Source organism: Cebidichthys violaceus, unplaced genomic scaffold (assembly GCF_023349555.1).
Source record: "Cebidichthys violaceus isolate CVI_PGR_0920_01 unplaced genomic scaffold, fCebVio1.0.p SCAF_26, whole genome shotgun sequence".
NCBI lineage: Eukaryota > Metazoa > Chordata > Actinopteri > Perciformes > Stichaeidae > Cebidichthys > Cebidichthys violaceus.
The window spans coordinates 5,408,170-5,426,832 of NW_027176439.1; the positions used below are offsets into that span (position 1 = coordinate 5,408,170).

The 18,663-nt window shown below is 44.5% G+C and overlaps 1 protein-coding gene across 1 annotated transcript in view; it reads right to left on the reverse strand.

Annotated features, from left to right (window-relative positions):
• Positions 1-18,663, reverse strand: part of aacs (acetoacetyl-CoA synthetase) — a 32,898-nt gene that overhangs the window by 8,208 nt on the left and 6,027 nt on the right. Inside the window, exons 5-12 of the mRNA XM_068720797.1 lie at positions 17,474-17,571; positions 16,527-16,641; positions 16,073-16,154; positions 15,834-15,987; positions 12,532-12,612; positions 11,724-11,848; positions 5,084-5,148; positions 2,865-2,987 (exon numbers count right to left, since the gene is read on the reverse strand). Coding sequence (XP_068576898.1) covers positions 2,865-2,987; positions 5,084-5,148; positions 11,724-11,848; positions 12,532-12,612; positions 15,834-15,987; positions 16,073-16,154; positions 16,527-16,641; positions 17,474-17,571 — 843 coding nt within the window. The remainder of the gene's footprint in view (positions 1-2,864; positions 2,988-5,083; positions 5,149-11,723; positions 11,849-12,531; positions 12,613-15,833; positions 15,988-16,072; positions 16,155-16,526; positions 16,642-17,473; positions 17,572-18,663) is intronic.

The window sequence follows — 18,663 nt, forward strand, 5'->3', positions numbered from 1 at the left end:
CAGAAAGGAGTAGAGGAGGAACAGAAAGGAGTAGAGGAGGAACAGAAAGGAGTAGAGGAGTGACAAAGGAGTAGAGGAGGAACAGAAAGGAGTAGAGGAGGAACAGAAAGGAGTAGAGGAGGAACAGAAAGGAGAGGAGGAACAGAAAGGAGAGGAGGAGGAACAGAAAGGAGTAGAGGAGGGACAGAAAGGAGTAGAGGAGGGACAGAAAGGAGTAGAGGAGTGACAGAAAGGAGTAGAGGAGGAACAGAAAGGAAAGGAGGAGGAACAGAAAGGAGAGGAGGAGGAGGAACAGAAAGGAGTAGAGGAGGAACAGAAAGGAGTAAAGGAGGAACAGAAAGGAGTAGAGGAGGAACAGAAAGGAGAGGAGGAGGAACAGAAAGGGGAGGAGGAGGAACAGAAAGGAGTAGAGGAGGAACAGAAAGGAGTAGAGGAGGAACAGAAAGGAGAGGAGGAGGAACAGAAAGGAGAGGAGGAGGAACAGAAAGGAGTAGAGGAGGAACAGAAAGGAGAGGAGGAGGAACAGAAAGGAGTAGAGGAGGAACAGAAAGGAGTAGCGGAGGAACAGAAAGGAGAGGAGGAGGAACAGAAAGGAGAGGAGGAGGAACAGAAAGGAGTAGAGGAGTGACAGAAAGGAGTAGAGGAGGAACAGAAAGGAGTAGAGGAGGAACAGAAAGGAGTAGAGGAGGAACAGAAAGGAGTAGAGGAGTGACAGAAAGGAGAGGAGGAGGAACAGAAAGGAGTAGAGGAGGAACAGAAAGGAGTAGAGGAGGAACAGAAAGGAGTAGAGGAGGAACAGAAAGGAGTAGAAGAGTGACAGAAAGGAGTAGAGGAGGAACAGAAAGGAGTAGAGGAGGAACAGATGGGCTGTCAGACGGAGGTATATTAGGATGGCGGAAATCCAGCAGTGAAAGTGTTAAAGTCCCCCAATGAGGCGCGACGGGGGTCTGACATCCCTACTGACAGGATAACACACACACACACACACACACACACACACACACACACACACACACGCACACACACACACACACACACACGGTCACACACAGTCACACACACATGGTGACACACACGGTCACACACACAGTCCCGCAGGGTGAAATCAGCAAAAGGGCCTATAACATATGCCACCGTGACCACCAGTCAGTCCCATATGCTGTGATAAATCCTAAGAACACACACACACACACACACACACACACACACACACACACACACAGACAGACAGACAGACAGACAGACAGACAGACAGACAGACAGACAGACAGACAGACAGACAGACAGACAGACAGACACACACACACACACACACACACACACACACACACACAGACAGAGTGTTGACTTAGGAGGTCAAGGTTAGGTCGGTTGGAGCCCGGCTGTTGGGTCTCAATCTAATAGTATACTTTTTACCGTAATGATAACACTGTACTCATCAGTATCTGCTGAGGTCCGGGTGCACAAGACATTAATACAACGAAGTCTGATGCAGCGTGACGTGAAATGAGAAAACCTACACCCCTTCATCTGGAGGTCAAATTGAAAGTAACAGTAGCCACACTGTGGACGGTAAGGTCAATGTTTACAAGCAGGAGGCAACCTCCGGTTTTCAAAAGTGAAGCCTTAAGCTTGTATTAATGCTAATGACCGGCGGTAACTCCTCATGTTGCAGAAAGAAATCTGATTTTATAGAAGTCTACGAGAAAATGACTCTGCTTCTCTCTTGAGTTATTGCCTCAGTAAACGTTGTAAACATGAGTTTATGGTCTCAATTGCAACAGTTTCAGGTCCTCTTTAATACAGCATGATGTTCATTTAGTAAATGATGGTCCCATTTAGAGTCGAACAGACGATTAAGGATATGCTTTAGGGGCGTGGCTACCTTTTAACTGACTGTACCTCTCGGTGACGATGCTGCAAAGTGAGCGCGATTGTCTGAAATCGCTGTTTTAGTTCATTAAGGGAGGGAAATATTGAGTGTTTACTATGTAGAGAATGAGGGAGCGATAAGTCACATTGGTCATTTCTATTGACATAACCAATTGATTTCTGCAAAAGGTTGTCTGCATGAAAAATGACATGCAAGTACACAGTCTGTGCAGAGACATCTTAAAGACGAATGCATAGCTGTAAATGACCGAGTCACTCGGCTCGTACTGTCCTCCTCCTCTGTTCCTTGTGGGTGACATTTCAGTGGACGCTGTTGAGTCCCATCCTTCTGGCTGCATGTCAATGTGTGTAAGTGTGCGTTTGCGTATGTATGCATCAGTATGCTTTACCCACCATGGTTGTCATTCACAGCGGGGGCCTGGTGCATAGCTGCCGTCAGTCCGTGCATCTGTGACACTCCAAGCTGCTTCTCAATGTATGTGTGTGTGTGCGTGTGTGTGTGTGTGCGTGTGTGTGCGTGCATGTGTGTGTGTGTGTCCATAATACATCCGTCACCCAGGCTGCGCTAAATGTTAAACGCTTCAGGACTCGCATAGAGAGACAGATAGCATTCTACTGTCTTGTCAACAGAACAATGGGCTGAGAGGGCCTCTCTGTGTGTGTGTGTGTGTGTGTGTGTGTGTGTGTGTGTGTGTGTGTGTGTGTGTGTGTGTGTGTGTGGTGGCATTGTGGGTGGTGAGGAAAATGTACAGCTCTATGCAATTTATTTTTGTTCGAATTTCCTTTGTGTCCGTCCGTCCCTTTGTGTCGCAGATGCTTTGCTGCTTTATTTTTGCATCTTTGTGTGTAGCTGCCATTGTTCATGGAGCACACACCAACGGCATGTGGAAAAGCCGCTGCTATTTGTGCCCGTATACTGTATCTTAACACGTAATGATGAACGGTGTCCTTGCAGAGTCTTTATCAGTCACCTGAGATGGAGCCGAGCAGCACGTTGCTCTTGATGCAGCGGTAGACGTAGTCGTAGCTCTGAGGCTTCAGAGGAGATCCAGTTGACAGGATGGTGTGGAGAGACTGGAGGTTGTGTGTTTCCGCTGGGGGACAAAGAGGGGAAAAAAAAAGGGACAAATGATTCATCAAAAACGGTATAATTGACTGCTTATTTGCAAAACATTTTGCCACTGTGAGTTCATACCAAAATGTTAAGCATTAAATATTGAAAATCAATCAATTAATTAAAAAATCCACACACACACACACACACACACACACACACACACACAATTTCGACCTGTGCACAGCTGTGGCTCCATGCACCCCTCATGTGGTGTTAAAGCAGTTTGCCACCCTGATGTGACACACACACACACACACACACACACACACACACACACACACACACACACACACACACACACACACACACACACACACACACACACACCTTTAGCCTCTGTCCCCAAGGTCCATGCATGTGCTCTGTCACACACATATGCCCAATCCACAAGCCAATAGCACCCTGCAAACTAATAAGCTTCCAGCAACCGACCCTCACCCCATAAAAACACACAGAGACACACACACACACACACACACACACACACACACAGTGGGAACTCTTGCTACCCCCCACCGTGCCTCCAGGTGTCCGGTCCAAATGTCAGCCCAGGGAAAAGGGCCCCTCCGCTGGGGCAGCTAGTGAAGAAGCTCCCCTTACCCTTCCCAGCCCACTGGAGGCATACATGCACGCACACACACACACACACACACACACACACACACACACACACACACACCTCCCTCTGCCATGCCTTCTTTCTCTAATAAGCATCCAAACATACACACACACACACACACACACACACACACACACACACACACACACACACACACACACACACACACACACACTGCCAAATGGATCAAGTGGCTGGCTGACTGAAGGGGATGGAGCAGAGAGAGAGAGAGAGAGAGAGAGAGAGAGAGAGAGAGAGAGAGAGAGAGAGAGAGAGAGAGATTTTGTTTTTTGTGCCTTCCTGTTTAGCCACAAAATTGTGAATGCATGTCGTTAATTTACGAGTTGCAGACAGACAGACCCACAAAGCAGGCGCCATGAATAAAGATTTGTGGTGATTATAACAGCGCACTGGGAACTGAGACACACAGCAACTGTTTATGCAATAAACATTGGTTGTAAGAGCTAATTTAATTTAGGAGAGGAGAGGAGGAGGAGAAATGGGAAAGACAGAGAAAGTAGAAAGTAAGGAAACGTTAGGACAAGTAGGAAACAGCTTTTAGCCTTTTGAATTAGTTATAAGTGGTAATTTAAATGAAGATGAGGAGAACAGGAGGATAATTTGAGCGTTTAGATGAAGGGATGAAGAAGAGCACACAAAGAAGATGAGAAACAGAAGAGCAAAAGGTTTGATATATAATTATGTAAACCAAAAGCCGGCTTATGTAATTCAATATAAGTGGTATTTCTGTCTTTTACAGACAAAAAGAGTCATTAGTGAGAAAAAAGGTATAAACGTTAAATATCATCACAATTTACACCAAATTGAGGACTGGAGCCTAACAATCATTAGAGCTTTGTTCTATTACAATCCCGCGTGTACCTTTGCAAAAGGGTTTAGCAAAAGCAGCAATAATTTTAGCGTGACATTTTTTTTTATTTGTCAGAGAAATGGCGAAGAGAGAACAGCCTGCATGAAGGTTAGCAGGGAGGCTAATAAGCAGCGGCACAACTCTGATTGCGTGTGGAGACCCGGTTCTCTCTCTAGAGAGCAGTGACACTAAAAGCAATTAGTTGCTCCTATCCATGACTCGTATGAATTATCACAACAGCACTTTTATCCATTCAATTCAGTGTCAAACACCAGAACACAGGGCAAGCTGTTGATTTATGCAGCAAACGGCATAAAGGACATTTTGAGTCAAACAGCACTATTATAATGATTATTGTGTCCATCTGCTCTTATTGTTCCACGTTCCATTCTCAGATAGTAGATGTGTGTGTGTGTGTGTGTGTGTGTGTGTGTGTGTGTGTGTGTGTGTGTGTGTGTGTGTGTGTGTGTGTCTCTCTCTGGATTTCTGCTTGTTATCTGTGTGCGTCCATGTGTGTCTCTGGATGTCTGTGTGCGTGCTCACGTAGGCGTGTACACGTCCCGTGTCTGGGACCACAACTCACCGGGTTTCAGGTTCCTCTCCTGCAGCACAGACAGCCACTTGGCGCCGGTGCCCAAGATAGTGATGCTGTGAGAGAAGAGAAAAAAAGATGGACGGAGCCAGAAGAAAAAGACAGAAATTATTTCCAAGCATACCAATATGAAGGATCAGCGAAGCATTCTTTTTTCCAACATATAAAAAAAAAAAACCACAGTTCATTATTTTGGGGAGAAACATAATTTGCGTCAGCGCTGCCAACAATGACAGCCATTGCAAAAGCCCTCCTACATGCAAGTAATGTATTCTGCATTGTGACAGCAGAAACCTTTAACGACAAATTAGCAAACATCATGAATCGTCCTCTGGGGTGGGGAGAATAGTATCGCCAATCGTCATGGCAACCCGGCTGCTCACTTTTCAGATATCTTGCTCAAGACCAAAGCGTTGGACAGACGGGCCGACGAACCGTGCGACCTCGTGATTCCTTTTTGATACACAGCTCCTATTGCTAAGTGTGCAAGCGAAGCGTCTGACCCCGGAGATTTCAGATTTCAGTTAAGTTGACGATGCAAAAAAAAAAAAGGGTCACTCCCGTTCTTTGGAAGGACGTTGGGTGGTGGAGCGAGCGGAGACAGCAACTTGCCTGCACTGGCAGAGTAATAGTGAGACGGGAGAGTGTTATAAAGGGTTTATACAACTGTGTAAATCTGATTGGATGGTTACTCTTCAGCTGCTGAATGAGGCACTGGTGGGGAAGCATGAATGAATGGACTGAAGCGAGCGTGACATCAATGCTCAGCATGAACTGACTATGCTCCGTTTGTTGCCCTGAATCTATGCACGGCGAGGCCTAATTTCAATGTCTGTGTGCTGAACGTGAAAAATATATAAATATATATTTTTAAAAAAGGCCAACAGTTGAACGGTTTGCCCTTAATCCCATCTGCTCCGGTGGAGCTGCTCAGTCGCTCGGTTGTACTGGGACGCTCCCAGGAGAAGAGAGAGTGTCACTGTGCAGATGAAAAGCAAAGGTGATGCTGAAACAGAGCTCGTGTGCTCAGTCAAGCCTTCACGGATAGATAAGGAAAAAAGAAGAACAACAACTGATTGGGAATTGACTTTCAACTGAACAAACAGCGAAGCGCAATAATGGTCAGTGTAGCATAAGAGGACAAAATGTCTTCTTTGTAAATGTTCTACAAGGGATTAGTTCAGAGGAGACCGTAATGACGGGATGTTTGCACACAACAACCCTCGATGTCGGAAAGTTGCTTTCTTCCGTGTGAATGGAAGTCATGCTGACAGCTGACAACAGTTGGACAACAAGTGGAAAGCAAGAAGTGACAAAACGTCACTTCTGTGTTCCCCTGCACTTGTAATTCTAAAACAAAGGGCCTTTTAAAGTCTGCCTCTGTCAATGGCTGCGTCTCTGTCTGTGTCTTCCTGTCTGTTCAAGTTATTTTTGTTGACATCAAATCAATCAAACTGCCCCATCCCATCACTACGGTAACCATGTCTGTCAATCAAAAAAGATGTATAGAGGAAAAAAAAAATCAAGAATTGCTTTGCACCGAAAGATGTCATTTGTTGTCGCATGTTCAAATCGATGACTGGTAATAGGAGCTGTTGATGGGCTGGGGGGGGGGGGGGGGTTTAGATAAGGTGAAAAGGTCCGAAGAAGTAATATCTCAAAAAGGAATGATTTGAATGATACATCACTTATGTTGAAATCCTATATCATAGAATATGATCATTTTACAAACAAGATCTGTGAATCCAAATCTCGATGTATTGCCTTCTTACCATATTAGATACATTTTTGTACAGTAACCATTGTTATTTATGTATTAAGAAGGTATATATATATATATATATATATATATATATATATATATATACACACACACACACACACACACGTGTATATTTCATAAGGCTGGATAATTATGGTCCATTCCTGTTCTCTACTTTCACATTACAGCCATCAGATAAGGCAGATGACACACATGAACTCAAACACAAAACTATTCATCATCTGCCCGCACAACACAGTCCGTCTCCGTTCTATCCATCAGCTCTGACCCCCCACCCCCCACCCCCCCCCCCCACCCAAAATTCGCATCTGGAGTTGCTTCGTCGCTGGCTGCACATGGAACGGGGTCAGTGTATTCTGATTGGAGGCAGGTGGCCAGGTGTGTGCTGCTAATTGGGTGTTTAGGATGGAGGGCGGAGGAGTAGCTGTGAGTCTCTGTTTGTGAATGTCTGCCTGCGTTAATGCACGCCTGTCTGTTTCAGAGGAGGCATGTCGCTGGAAGCTACCGAGCCAATAAGAGACACTTGAAGCCAATCAGACGCAGGAGCGCCTGCGAGCAGCCGCGGCGTTACTGCGTCTCTATGCGTGTGTGTGTGTGTGTGTGTGTGTGTGTGTGTGTGTGTGTGTGTGTGTGTGTGTGTGTGTGTGTGTGTGCATGTTTTCTAAACTGCTCTCGCACTTATCCTCCACCCTGGGAAGAGCTGCGATATAAAAAGTGGACCTCCGCTCTCCTCGCAGGTGTCAAGGCGCCACGAGGAGCAATTTGAAACCACCATTTGATGGTGTAATTGTTTACCGATTTGCAAATATAAATTATGTAAATTCTGCTTCTCTTCAGTTGACTGTGAGCATGAATGCTAACAAACTCAAACTCAATATTAACAGTGTGAAGCACTACATCATTTAAAAAAAAAAAAAATCAATAAATACAAAATGAATTTCCATGTAAACAAGAGGACTTGTTCAGTATGATAGACAGCCTCCATATCCTGTCAACCTTATTTTTTTATGTTTTTAAATTAAATTAATTTCTTATGAACGCTTCCTGTCACAGAGTGCTGATACTGAGCCCCCCCCCTCCAGGAATGCAATTTCATCTCCATGAGGTACTGAAAAGACAGACATGTTAAAAATGTCTCTTCCATCAGCAATGAGTTGAGTTTACAGCATTCAGATGCAGCTAGAAGACAAGACGTTATTTAAAGGATTATTCCCACATTTCTAAAACTGGAACTGAGCAGGCGAGATGCAATCTGCTCAACCATATCTGTCGTCATCTCTGCATTGGCGAGGGACAACATTTCTATAGTTGGTACAAAAGTACAGCCGGGGATCTTTGTTCTGACATCTCGGCTCGACACATAATGGACAAAAGATGGAAGAGGCAGGAAGATCCTCGGAGAAAACGGAGGCGCCTCCAAAGCCCCGTTAATACATGGAACCTGTCACGGGTATAAACGTTGTAACCTTTTGCTTGCTTTATCCAGGAAGGCTGCCGCTTTAGTTTCCACTACGGCCGTCTCAATAAATCTCTCTTTCCGACATGACACAGGCAGGGGAAGTTGTGAGATAACCTGTGAAGATCGCAGCCTTTGTCTATAATATATTTAGTGACGATGACGTCCATGCTGCTGGTAAAAATGAAGACATGTTGTGACTTCTTTTCTCTAAAGACAGGTCTTTCTCTGGCTCACATTGGTTAGCCTCTCACAGGCAGATTCTCAATATGTTGTGAAGCACAGAAAACTACTGCAGAACTAACAATAAACACAAGTCTTTGGAGACTCTCCCCATGCTTTGAGCCTCTCCTCACCTTTTCCTTTCTCCTTTCCTCAAAAGCAGCAAATCTGCAATAATCCATTATAGCAAAACAGAAAGTTTGTTGTGCAAAATTACAGTAGCGCTGCTTTCTCATCATTGAAAGTGCAATCTTTCAAAACCAATCCACGAAGAGGTTTAAAACTGTCAATTGTTAAGCGTGATGCAGCAGCAAAAAGTAGTTATTACAAATCCACGACTATCCGACAAAAGACACGACGACAGAAGAGGCCTCGATGTGAGTTTAAGACTCTCCAAGGCTGTGACAGATTTAGCCCCGATTAAAATGTCCAACCTCAATTCAAAAGATGAGGGTGTAGAAAATGTCACGTCAGCCTCTCCCAGAGGGGGTTTTGGCATAGCGTTAGGATCTGGGAAATGTGTCTGAGGTGGCAACATCAGCACTTAATTGGCTCAAAAAAAACCAAAAAAAACCCCTCTCACAGTTGAAAAGGTTCTATGTGTTAATCCGTCACACTGACACCCCTACAATGAATTCCTCCTGGTGGATCATTTTTGCCAACACTATTCTAACCTTGTTCAATCTATTCTCCTCATTTACATTATTTATTTATGTCAGCAAAACGCTACTACGCAATCCAGACAACACCGATGTCAACCAACTCTAGTAGCTATTTTACCAGGGTGCCAATCGCCATATGAAGATCTCAATGCACTGATGATTCAAATGGCTAGTCGTGAAAAGACGTTCGTTAGCCTTTGGATCCAAAAAAACGGGTCCCGTTCTGAGATTCTGCAGCAGAAGTGCTTTGGCTCCATAACTCCCACTAGTCCCCCGTCCGTGTCAATTTTTTCTCCCCATTACTCCCTTCCTCGCTGAAGGCGATGTGCCATCCCTGCTGCACTAAAGACGTGTCTGAGGTATCACTGCCCTAAAACTGCCTCTCACTTCTGCTGACCACGGCGCATTCTTTTTCACTCTTTAACCGCAGGTTGACCGAGTTGCTCTAGTGGCAAGGTTGCTCAAAGCACATCTGTTTTTAGTTTTGTTTTGTTTTTTTTAAAAGCGGCCATTAGGGGTGACAGATTTCCTCAAATGATGTTTGTAAAATGTCAAACTTGTTTCTTTCGTTACAGCAATGTTGTTGTTTTTTTTTAAATATCTATGAAATTAGCGTTCGGCAAACTCTCGTCTTTCCATTGACTTTGCACTGAACTGTGCTCAGTCTGCACACAGTCGGACTCGTCATCTCCCTGCTACTTTCCGGCAGTGGAATGTTTTCTACGAGGTGTAAATAATGCGTGACGTTTCGCTCTGAAATTGAAACAAATGAATGACTGAGTGAATTAATTGAAAGGCGAAATGTGACGCAGCATAAGGGCTTAATCTCAATGAAATAATTAAGAGAAATAATTGACCTTCTCGGGGCAGAGCTCGAACACTAACCGCTGTAACTTCCTCCGGTGTACACGGCAGTAAACAATGGAACACATTAAATGTGAAGCAATTAATGCCCCGTCTGCACACCTGCGCTCACACAATACATCCGTTGACCTCTTTTTCATTGCAACATCCCAAAGACAATAGAAGATCGATACTGGGTTTTATTATCTGCTGCTCATGGTGGTGGGAGACGGTATCAGGACATTTACCAGGATGATGCGCTGTCAATATCCTCTGTGCTGCTTTGGAAAATATGTTTTGAATTAACAGTAGGTGGGCGTGGGTTAATATATATATATATATATATATATATTCCTGGTATCACAGGACCAAACTGTCCTCCTAATCTTTTCTCAACATTGATCAAACTCATTGTTATCGCTGTAATTGTGTCACCACAAAAACGTCCACGCTGTGACGGTCGCCGGACTCGGTGGTAAACTTTAGCTCTCGGCCGTCTCGTCCCGTTTGACCCGGGTCAATCCGAATTTACAGCGTCGCCATCAATCTCAATAACGACGCGTCTCAAAGGGGATGGCTGACCTGCTGACTTAAAGTAGCCTGTTCAGCCGCGTGCAACACATTCAGGATGACAGAGAGGCCGCTCATCTGTGCTGATCAATAAGGAAGTTGGAGTGTTGTGTATGTTTGAACTTTGAGGCTTTTTAAAGTTAGGTAAAGCTGCATAAAATTACTACATACAGTAGAGTAAAACCTGGCGGCAGGACATGACAGCTTTTGGCAAGTTCAGGAAGCTTGTTCTTATTTTTCATACACCAAATAATAACCTTGCTTATCTATGGAACACAATGAAACTAAACGATCTTATGTATATACTCCATTTCCCCTCTTCCCTTTATGTTTTCTTCACAACCAAGACATCCTTTTCCCCTTCTCTTCTCTAATATAAACAAGGAGTCATAAATTAGTGAGTAAATAATGAATGTTTATCGTTTGATGGGTTGCGGAGGGTCTCCCTTCTCGATGCACATTATAAAAACAGCAGAAATCTTTATTCATGGGTCTGCTCTTGTGCGGGCGTGTGCAGTTGTCAATTAGGCAAACACATAATCAATTCTGTGGTTGAAAAGAAAAGCTCGGAGGAAAAGCTTACCCTTTGCTCGTGCTCTTTCTCACTCTGGCTGTGTATCCCAATCCCTCGTTCTCCTTTGATTGTCTGCTTTTTGTCTGAACTCTCTATGTCCGTCTGTCTGCTCGTCATTACACAAAATATTATACCGAAAGGAAAAAGAAAAACCTCTCTCTGCTTGGTCTGCTGTCAGTTGCACCATTTGCGTTGAAAATGCAACACGGGTAAGGCTGGTTAGAACGGTAGGCGTTGGTTAGAATCTGTGGAGATTTGTGTGTCTTCATGTTTCATAGACAATCATCACCTTCACGACAAAAGTATGTTTTCAAAAGGACAATTTTAATTTTGGGTTTAAAATAAAAAAAAAATGTTCTTCCAACAGAAAGCAAAAAAAAAACAGTCATTGTCCGTCTGTTTTGTCATCCTCACCTTTTTCTGTGTGTGTAGGTGTGTGTGTGTGTGTGTGTGTGTGTGTGTGTGTGTGTGTGTGTGTGTGTGTGTGTGTGTGTGTGTGTGTGTGTGTGTGGCTAACTCACCCCAGCTGGTCTGTCAGGTTCCACAGTACATTGGGTGTGGGCATTAGTGGTGAACCGTCATATAAAACCACAGAGGCTCCCACTGCCAGAGCAGACACCAGCCAGTTCCACATCATCCAGCCGGTCTAAGCACAGCGCACACACACACACACACACACACACACACACACACACACACACACACACACACACACAGTGGTCAGTTTATCTGGCATAAACACTGCTTTCTCATCAACATGGATAAATGGGTAGCAGAATTGAAAACTCATGCAGACTGTGAGTTATGTATCTGTGGTTCATATAATTATTATTTTTTTTTTTCTGCATGCTGAGCTACAGCTTTGGCATCATCCCCAATACTAATGTTAGCTCTACATACACACTGTAGGAGGCACTTCCAATTAGTGAAACGACTAGTCAGTTAATCGATAAGACAATTGACACAAAAAAAAATATTAAGAAATTCTGATAATTAATCATTGAGGTCATTTATCAAGCAAAAAATGCCAAATGCTACCTGGATCCAGCTTCTGAAATGTGAGGACTTGCAGCTGCTAAATGTAATACCGGTAGAGATGCACCGATTGATCCAAAAAACAACGTTCCTCTGTGTTTATCATCAAAAAGGAGCAAGAATCTAAAAATGATGCACAGCTCTGACCTTCAGCACTCGCTGTGCATCTTTGTGACCAAACTCGTGATTAAAAACACATTCTTCTTCTCTGCTGGTGACCGAGATGAAGCGGATCTTAAACATTTATGGTGCTGCGAGAACGTCAGATCTATTGTGAACGGTTTGCAGACCTACCGTGGTGTAGTAAATGATGACATCACTGCTGGTCATATTGCCATGGAGAATGTGTTCTTTCAAGTGTTGGATGAGCGTGCCCTACAGGAGAGAGAGAGAGAGAGAGAGAGAGAGAGAGAGAGAGACACAAAGAGAGCGTGACACAGAGAGAGACAGAGAGAGAGACAGAGAGAGACAGAGAGAGACAGAGACAAAGACAGAGAGAGACAGAGACAGAGAGAGAGACAGAGAGAGACAGACAGAGAGAGAGAGACACAGAGAGAGACAGAGAGAGAGACAGAGAGACAAAGACAGAGAGAGACAGAGACAGAGAGAGACAGACAGAGAGAGACAGACAGAGAGAGAGAGACAGAGACAGAGACAAAGACAGAGAGAGACAGAGAGAGAGAGACAGAGAGAGACAGACAGAGAGAGACAGACAAAGAGAGAGAGACAGAGACAGAGAGAGACAGACAAAGAGAGAGAGAGACAGAGAGAGAGAGACAGAGACAGACAAAGAGAGAGAGAGACAGAGAGAGAGACAGAGACAGAGAGAGACAGAGACAGTGAGAGAGAGACAGATAATGTTATCTTGTTATCAGGTTTTTGTTCATGACTTTGACATTTGATGACTGCTACCCCTGTCTGGATATTGTTTATTAACAAAGGTAACAAAAGGTAGCAGGGCTGATATGAGCTGACATGTACATTTGACATACAGAGGGCCAAAGACACCTGCTTATTCGAGGCTGTAATAAAAAATACTATATGTTCAAATTACATCTAACTACCGCAGTTCCCATTTCACGGTCGCGACGTTGTCAAGAGCCGCTCATCGCTCGTTGACTGCAGGGAAGCGAAGAAGAAGTGTTCTGTGGCGCCGTTGGTACATCCAGCATCCAGCAGCAAGAATGAACTGCAGTCAATGAGCCGTGGACGACGTGCTCAACCCAGTCCACAGAGCCCTACGGCCCCGACCCCGGTGCCGAACACAGCGCTGCTGCTTGTTTGAGGGCCAGCGAAAGCTAAACTGAATGAAACATCATGAAGTAACTTCCTCTGGCTTGGTCCAGAGATGTTCTGCAGTAAATGTGGGGAGGAGGCCTCAGGATTTGCTGGAGTAGCAGAGGAAAAAATTGATTTGGACATTAGATCTAGACGTAGTGTGGCTTGCATGGATAGATTCTTCTGGACCCACAGAATCCAGAAGAAAAACGGATTCATGTTACTGAGACTTATGGTTGAACAGTTACACAACCAAACTGTAAAGTCTGTTGTTGTAGCTCCCCCATCTGGCCAAAGTGCACCAAGTTTGACACATCCTCGTGTCCCCCGGCAACACTCGGCATGTGTGAAGCAGATCGGATGAAGGGTTGTCGAGATAGGGAATGGACATACCCACACACATATAGCCAGACAGAGAATTCCGTGCTTTATAGTTATGGATACATATTTTTAAAGTTCATGAACCCAATTTTCAGTTGCGCAAACAAACGCTTCTGACCAAAACTAATCCACACGAGCACTTCTTTTGACAAAAACGGCGATTTGTGTTAAGTGGACTTTTCCCCACTGTCACCATCCCATCACAGTTGTATATGTTTTTATCGCTGCTAATGAGTATTAACTGTAGTGTGTGTCTGTGACTGTGTGTTTCAGTTCGGAGCCATAATGTGTAAGTTTGTGTGTGTGTGTGTGTGTGTGTGTGTGTGTGTGTGTGTGTGTGTGTGAGCATGTAGTCTTTGGCAGGACTCAGCTGCCGTACCCGTCCTTTGGTGCGTGCCATCTTGCTCCTGACAGCATGTTAACAGAGCTGTAACAAAGCAGAGAGCGCAACAGTGCCGGGGCTAATTGGTGGAGCCAGAGAGGACTGCCAGCGTCGCAATACGAAATGTTTTCACCAACGCAGTAGAGTCCAATTATCGGTGGCATGGGGTAGAAGGAGGGGGCACAAGGGAAAGAGACCGAGAGGATACAATAATAGGAAGAAAAAAAAGGGAACTAGAAGAAAGAAGAAGTGAATCAGGGGGGGTGGGGGGGGGACTAAAGAGAGACCCTGTAGAGGAGGGCTGAGTGGAAAAACATTAGAAAATGCATGCAAGTTAAGGATAGAAAAGCCAATGTGAAAGACGGCAGGAGTCATCAGAGAGGGAGAGAGGGAACATTTTGTGAAAATGCGTGAATGCATTTGTTCGAGTGTGTTTAAACCATTCTGCATGTTGAGTGTTTCGGGCTTCAAAGTGCAGCGGCGCTTTTGAAATCTCACGTTCATCCGACGCTCTCCTTCACTCAGCAGCAGGAAAAAGTGATATTGACGCTCCTGAGAGCGGATAACCTTTGGAGGATCTGGTGATGGAGGTTTGCTGCCATCTTGTGGTGGAAAATGTAATATAAAGCAATAAATGACAGGCATACAGATACTTCTGCTGTGAAGTTCACCAAAAGGGACTCATACTTTGTTTTAATTTCATTAATATGATTCTTTTGTCTGGAAAAAAAAAGTATGTCTCTTTATGTGTCAACCAAGCTTGTGTACCAGAACTAGATCTTATTTCATCAGATCATATTTTAATTTTCAAAAGCTCCAAAAAAGCCACTATGAAGTTTTGTTTAACTGCCATTTCCAAGGCCAAGAGTTCACTTTAAACCTAACTCTTAAAGCTACAGTTGTAAACTTAAAAAAATAATATATATATCAGTAGCACATGAGAAGCTGAGAGTATTTAGTCATTTAGAGAGGAGCAAAGAACGGCACTGAAGGCTTTTCAAGACGGATAGATGTTGTTGTTTTTTTAGCTCTTCTCCCGACTGGCTTTGGTAAGACTTCGATTGACAGATGGTTCATCCCATCAGCTCGGCTGTCCTTTTCCAAACGCCCGATGGAAAACAACCGATCAGAGCCGAGGGGTCGCTAAAGCGCCTTTCAATCACTGCTCGTGAATTCTGATCAAACTGCCAAACTAGGCAAAATGAACCAAGATTCTGTTACTAAATTGCCTATTTCAAACTGTACATGTGGGCCAAACCAGGAGAGCTCTGCAAACAGACGCGAGCAGCGTGTGCTAATCTGTGTGTGTGTGTGTGTGTGTGTGTGTGTGTGTGTGTGTGTGTGTGTGTGTGTGTGTGTGTGTGTGTGTGTGTGTGTGTGAGAGAAAGAGACAGCTGCGATCCATATAACACTGATGGAGCAGTAACGAAAAATGTGCAACAAAACTGGCAACAGAAGAGTCACTTTGTTGCCGTTTTAGTGTCCGCTCAACAAAGAGAGGGACAGTGATCCATATCTATGATTTGGGGATAATGGCACACAATGTTTTTCTTACCCCAGCAGAGTGGACCATGCATTTCGGAGCTCCTGTGGTGCCAGAAGAGTACATGATGAACAGAGGATGACTGAACGGAAGCTGCTCAAACTCCAGCTGAGGAAACTGGTCAGCCTCGCCGCGTCCAGATGCCAAGAAATCATCGATAAATACGCTGCAGAAAAAGAAAAAATGACAAAAGCATCCGTTCAGTTTCTCAGTTTCAACACTTGAGTCTAGTTGTTTCCGCACACACACACCTGTTGGGTATCTTGGAGAGGTCCGTCTCCTGTTTGGAGCGAGCGTAGGGAATCACCACGACTCTCTTCAGGTCAGGCAGACCTACAGGGAGACAGAGAGAGTCTGATGCTTCACACTGCAACACTTGTGAAAAGCAAAGACGGATCCCAGAGGAGTTCCAGCGTTATTTCCATGCAACACATTTTGGTTCTTTACGGATGAGGATTGTTTTCAGTGAGGGGCTCAAAGAGGCTTAGTAATTCTCTGGACACTGCAGAGGTAGCAGATGAAGAAATCCTACTTCATCCTTTACATCTAGCGAGTATCTGTTATGCATTCATTCTTCCAACTGTTTCATTTGGATCACTTGTAAAAACCCAGTTGAAATCTCTGTACAGTCACTTTGGCAGGTTCCACCACCAGCTAGCTGAAGAAGCGCTCTAGAACTCTATAATGACTTGATGGAAGTCAAACCTTTGACGACACTGATCAGCTTGTCCATGTGGTCATGTGTTTTGCCGTTGTAAACCACAGCAGCAACAGAGAAGATCAGCTTGGGCTGGATCTGAGAAAACCTGTCGAGGACACCCTGAGACAAAAAATGAGAGAGAGAGAGAGAGAGAGAGAGAGAGAGAGAGAGAGAGAGAGAGAGAGAGAGAGCGAGAGAGAGAGAGAGACAGAGAGAGCGAGAGAGAGAGAGAGAGAGAGAGAGAGAGAGAGAGAGAGAGAGAGAGAGAGAGAGAGAGAGAGAAAAACAGAGACAGAGAGACAGGGACAGAGAGACAGGGACAGAGAGAGAGAGACAGACAGAGAGACAGAGAGAGAGAGACAGGGAGAGACAGACAAAAATGAGAACACTGGAGTAAGCAGACAGGAAAGGCTCAACAAAATAAAGTGATTCATTTACTGCAGTAAGAGCAGGACATGTGTAACCTGAAATGAACAACTTCATATTTCTCGTTAAGTACTTATAACACCAAACACAAAACAGGAGCATATCAGTGTTAGCACAGAAGAGCACAATGTGATTCCGACGGAGGAGAAGAGCTCAAGACAAAACGTATTAAATGAAGATTCTGCACAATTCATTTACCATTGGAACGTTACTACCTACTTAAAGAGTAAACGGGACAAAACATATATGGTCAATCAAATAAGTCGCGGGCTGAAGACATATTCTTATTCTACGTGTAGTTCTCTGATCTGCCAGACGGGGCAGCAGCACACCAGAAATAAGAAGCAGACACCAAGATGACAAACAAAGACCATTGTGGAAGACATTGCTGAAGGATGAAGTCAACTACACTCTGCGCTCACTCGCACACGATATGATGCCTGACAGATCTGATTCTCTATTTCCTCTTCACATGTTTGTTTGCATAAGTATGTGTCATGAAAAACCAGTATAACAGAGTCCTTACGTTGACTCCAAAGTCGACCGACGTGGAGCTCCAAATGGCTCCAATGCTGGCTGCTGCCAACATGGCCTCCACTGCATGGATGCCATTGGGCAGGTAGCCTGAAGGGGGAGAGAGGAGGAAAACATTATGTTTAAGCAGCAACAAAATGTGCACATATATATATATATATATATATATGTCACATCATATGTGATGTTAAAAATTACAATTTAGCATAGAAAAATACTTAATATGTACGGTAATAAAAAGTACGGTTATCAGGTTATCACAACTTCACGAGCTGTCGGAGAACTACGGTGGCCTTCAAGGTAACGTAAAAACGCAAATCTCTGGAGCCAGCGTTTGGTTTGTCCGCTCAGGGCTACTGTAGAAAGATGGCGGCGCAACACGGAGGACTCCGTGAAGAGGATCCGCTCCCTACGCAGCTGTAAGAGGCTGACTCTAAAGGTAACGAAAAACACAATGTTTCCTAGTTTCATACAATATTGTAAACATAGTTATGAATATTTCTGCTAATAGATCCCCTTAAATCCGACACACTGGCTCTTTAGGGCCAATTAAGACAATTTTCATCTGACTGCAACTCTATTATGTCGCTATTATCTTCTGGGTTCACTTAGTACACAATCAATCTGAGACGCCCGATGTTCATGGCAAAGGTTGAACTCAAGACTCAACACAGGAGCTCTCACGTTACAGACGCTGTAAGAACAATTATCTAATCTAACATTATAAAACAATAACACAGCAAACTGAAACCACGCCGTCACTTCCTGTGAATCTCAACTAATCAGGGTTTCATCGGCTGCTCTGCCGACTCCGCTCACTGCGACCAGGAAGCCGATCTTTGCTGGATGACGTCTGACGGATCACCTGATCCTGCTCTTCTGGTTCTACAGACACTCTCATAAATCATTATCCTCTCTCAGAGGACCAGCATGTATAGCGTCATGGATCATAATCTTACCGCAGCGCCTCGCTTGACTGCCTCCGTGGCTACTTTTATGAATCACTATCTCACTGTGGCGTAACGACACGGCTTAGCAACACACACACACACACACACGGCTGATCGATCATGAGCACTGCTAGAAAACCTTTTCAGATTTGATGATGACCACTGCATGAAAGTCAACTTGCCCTTAAGGATGACAATGGGCAGAACAAAATGCAGCGTGGCGGTGCTGTTG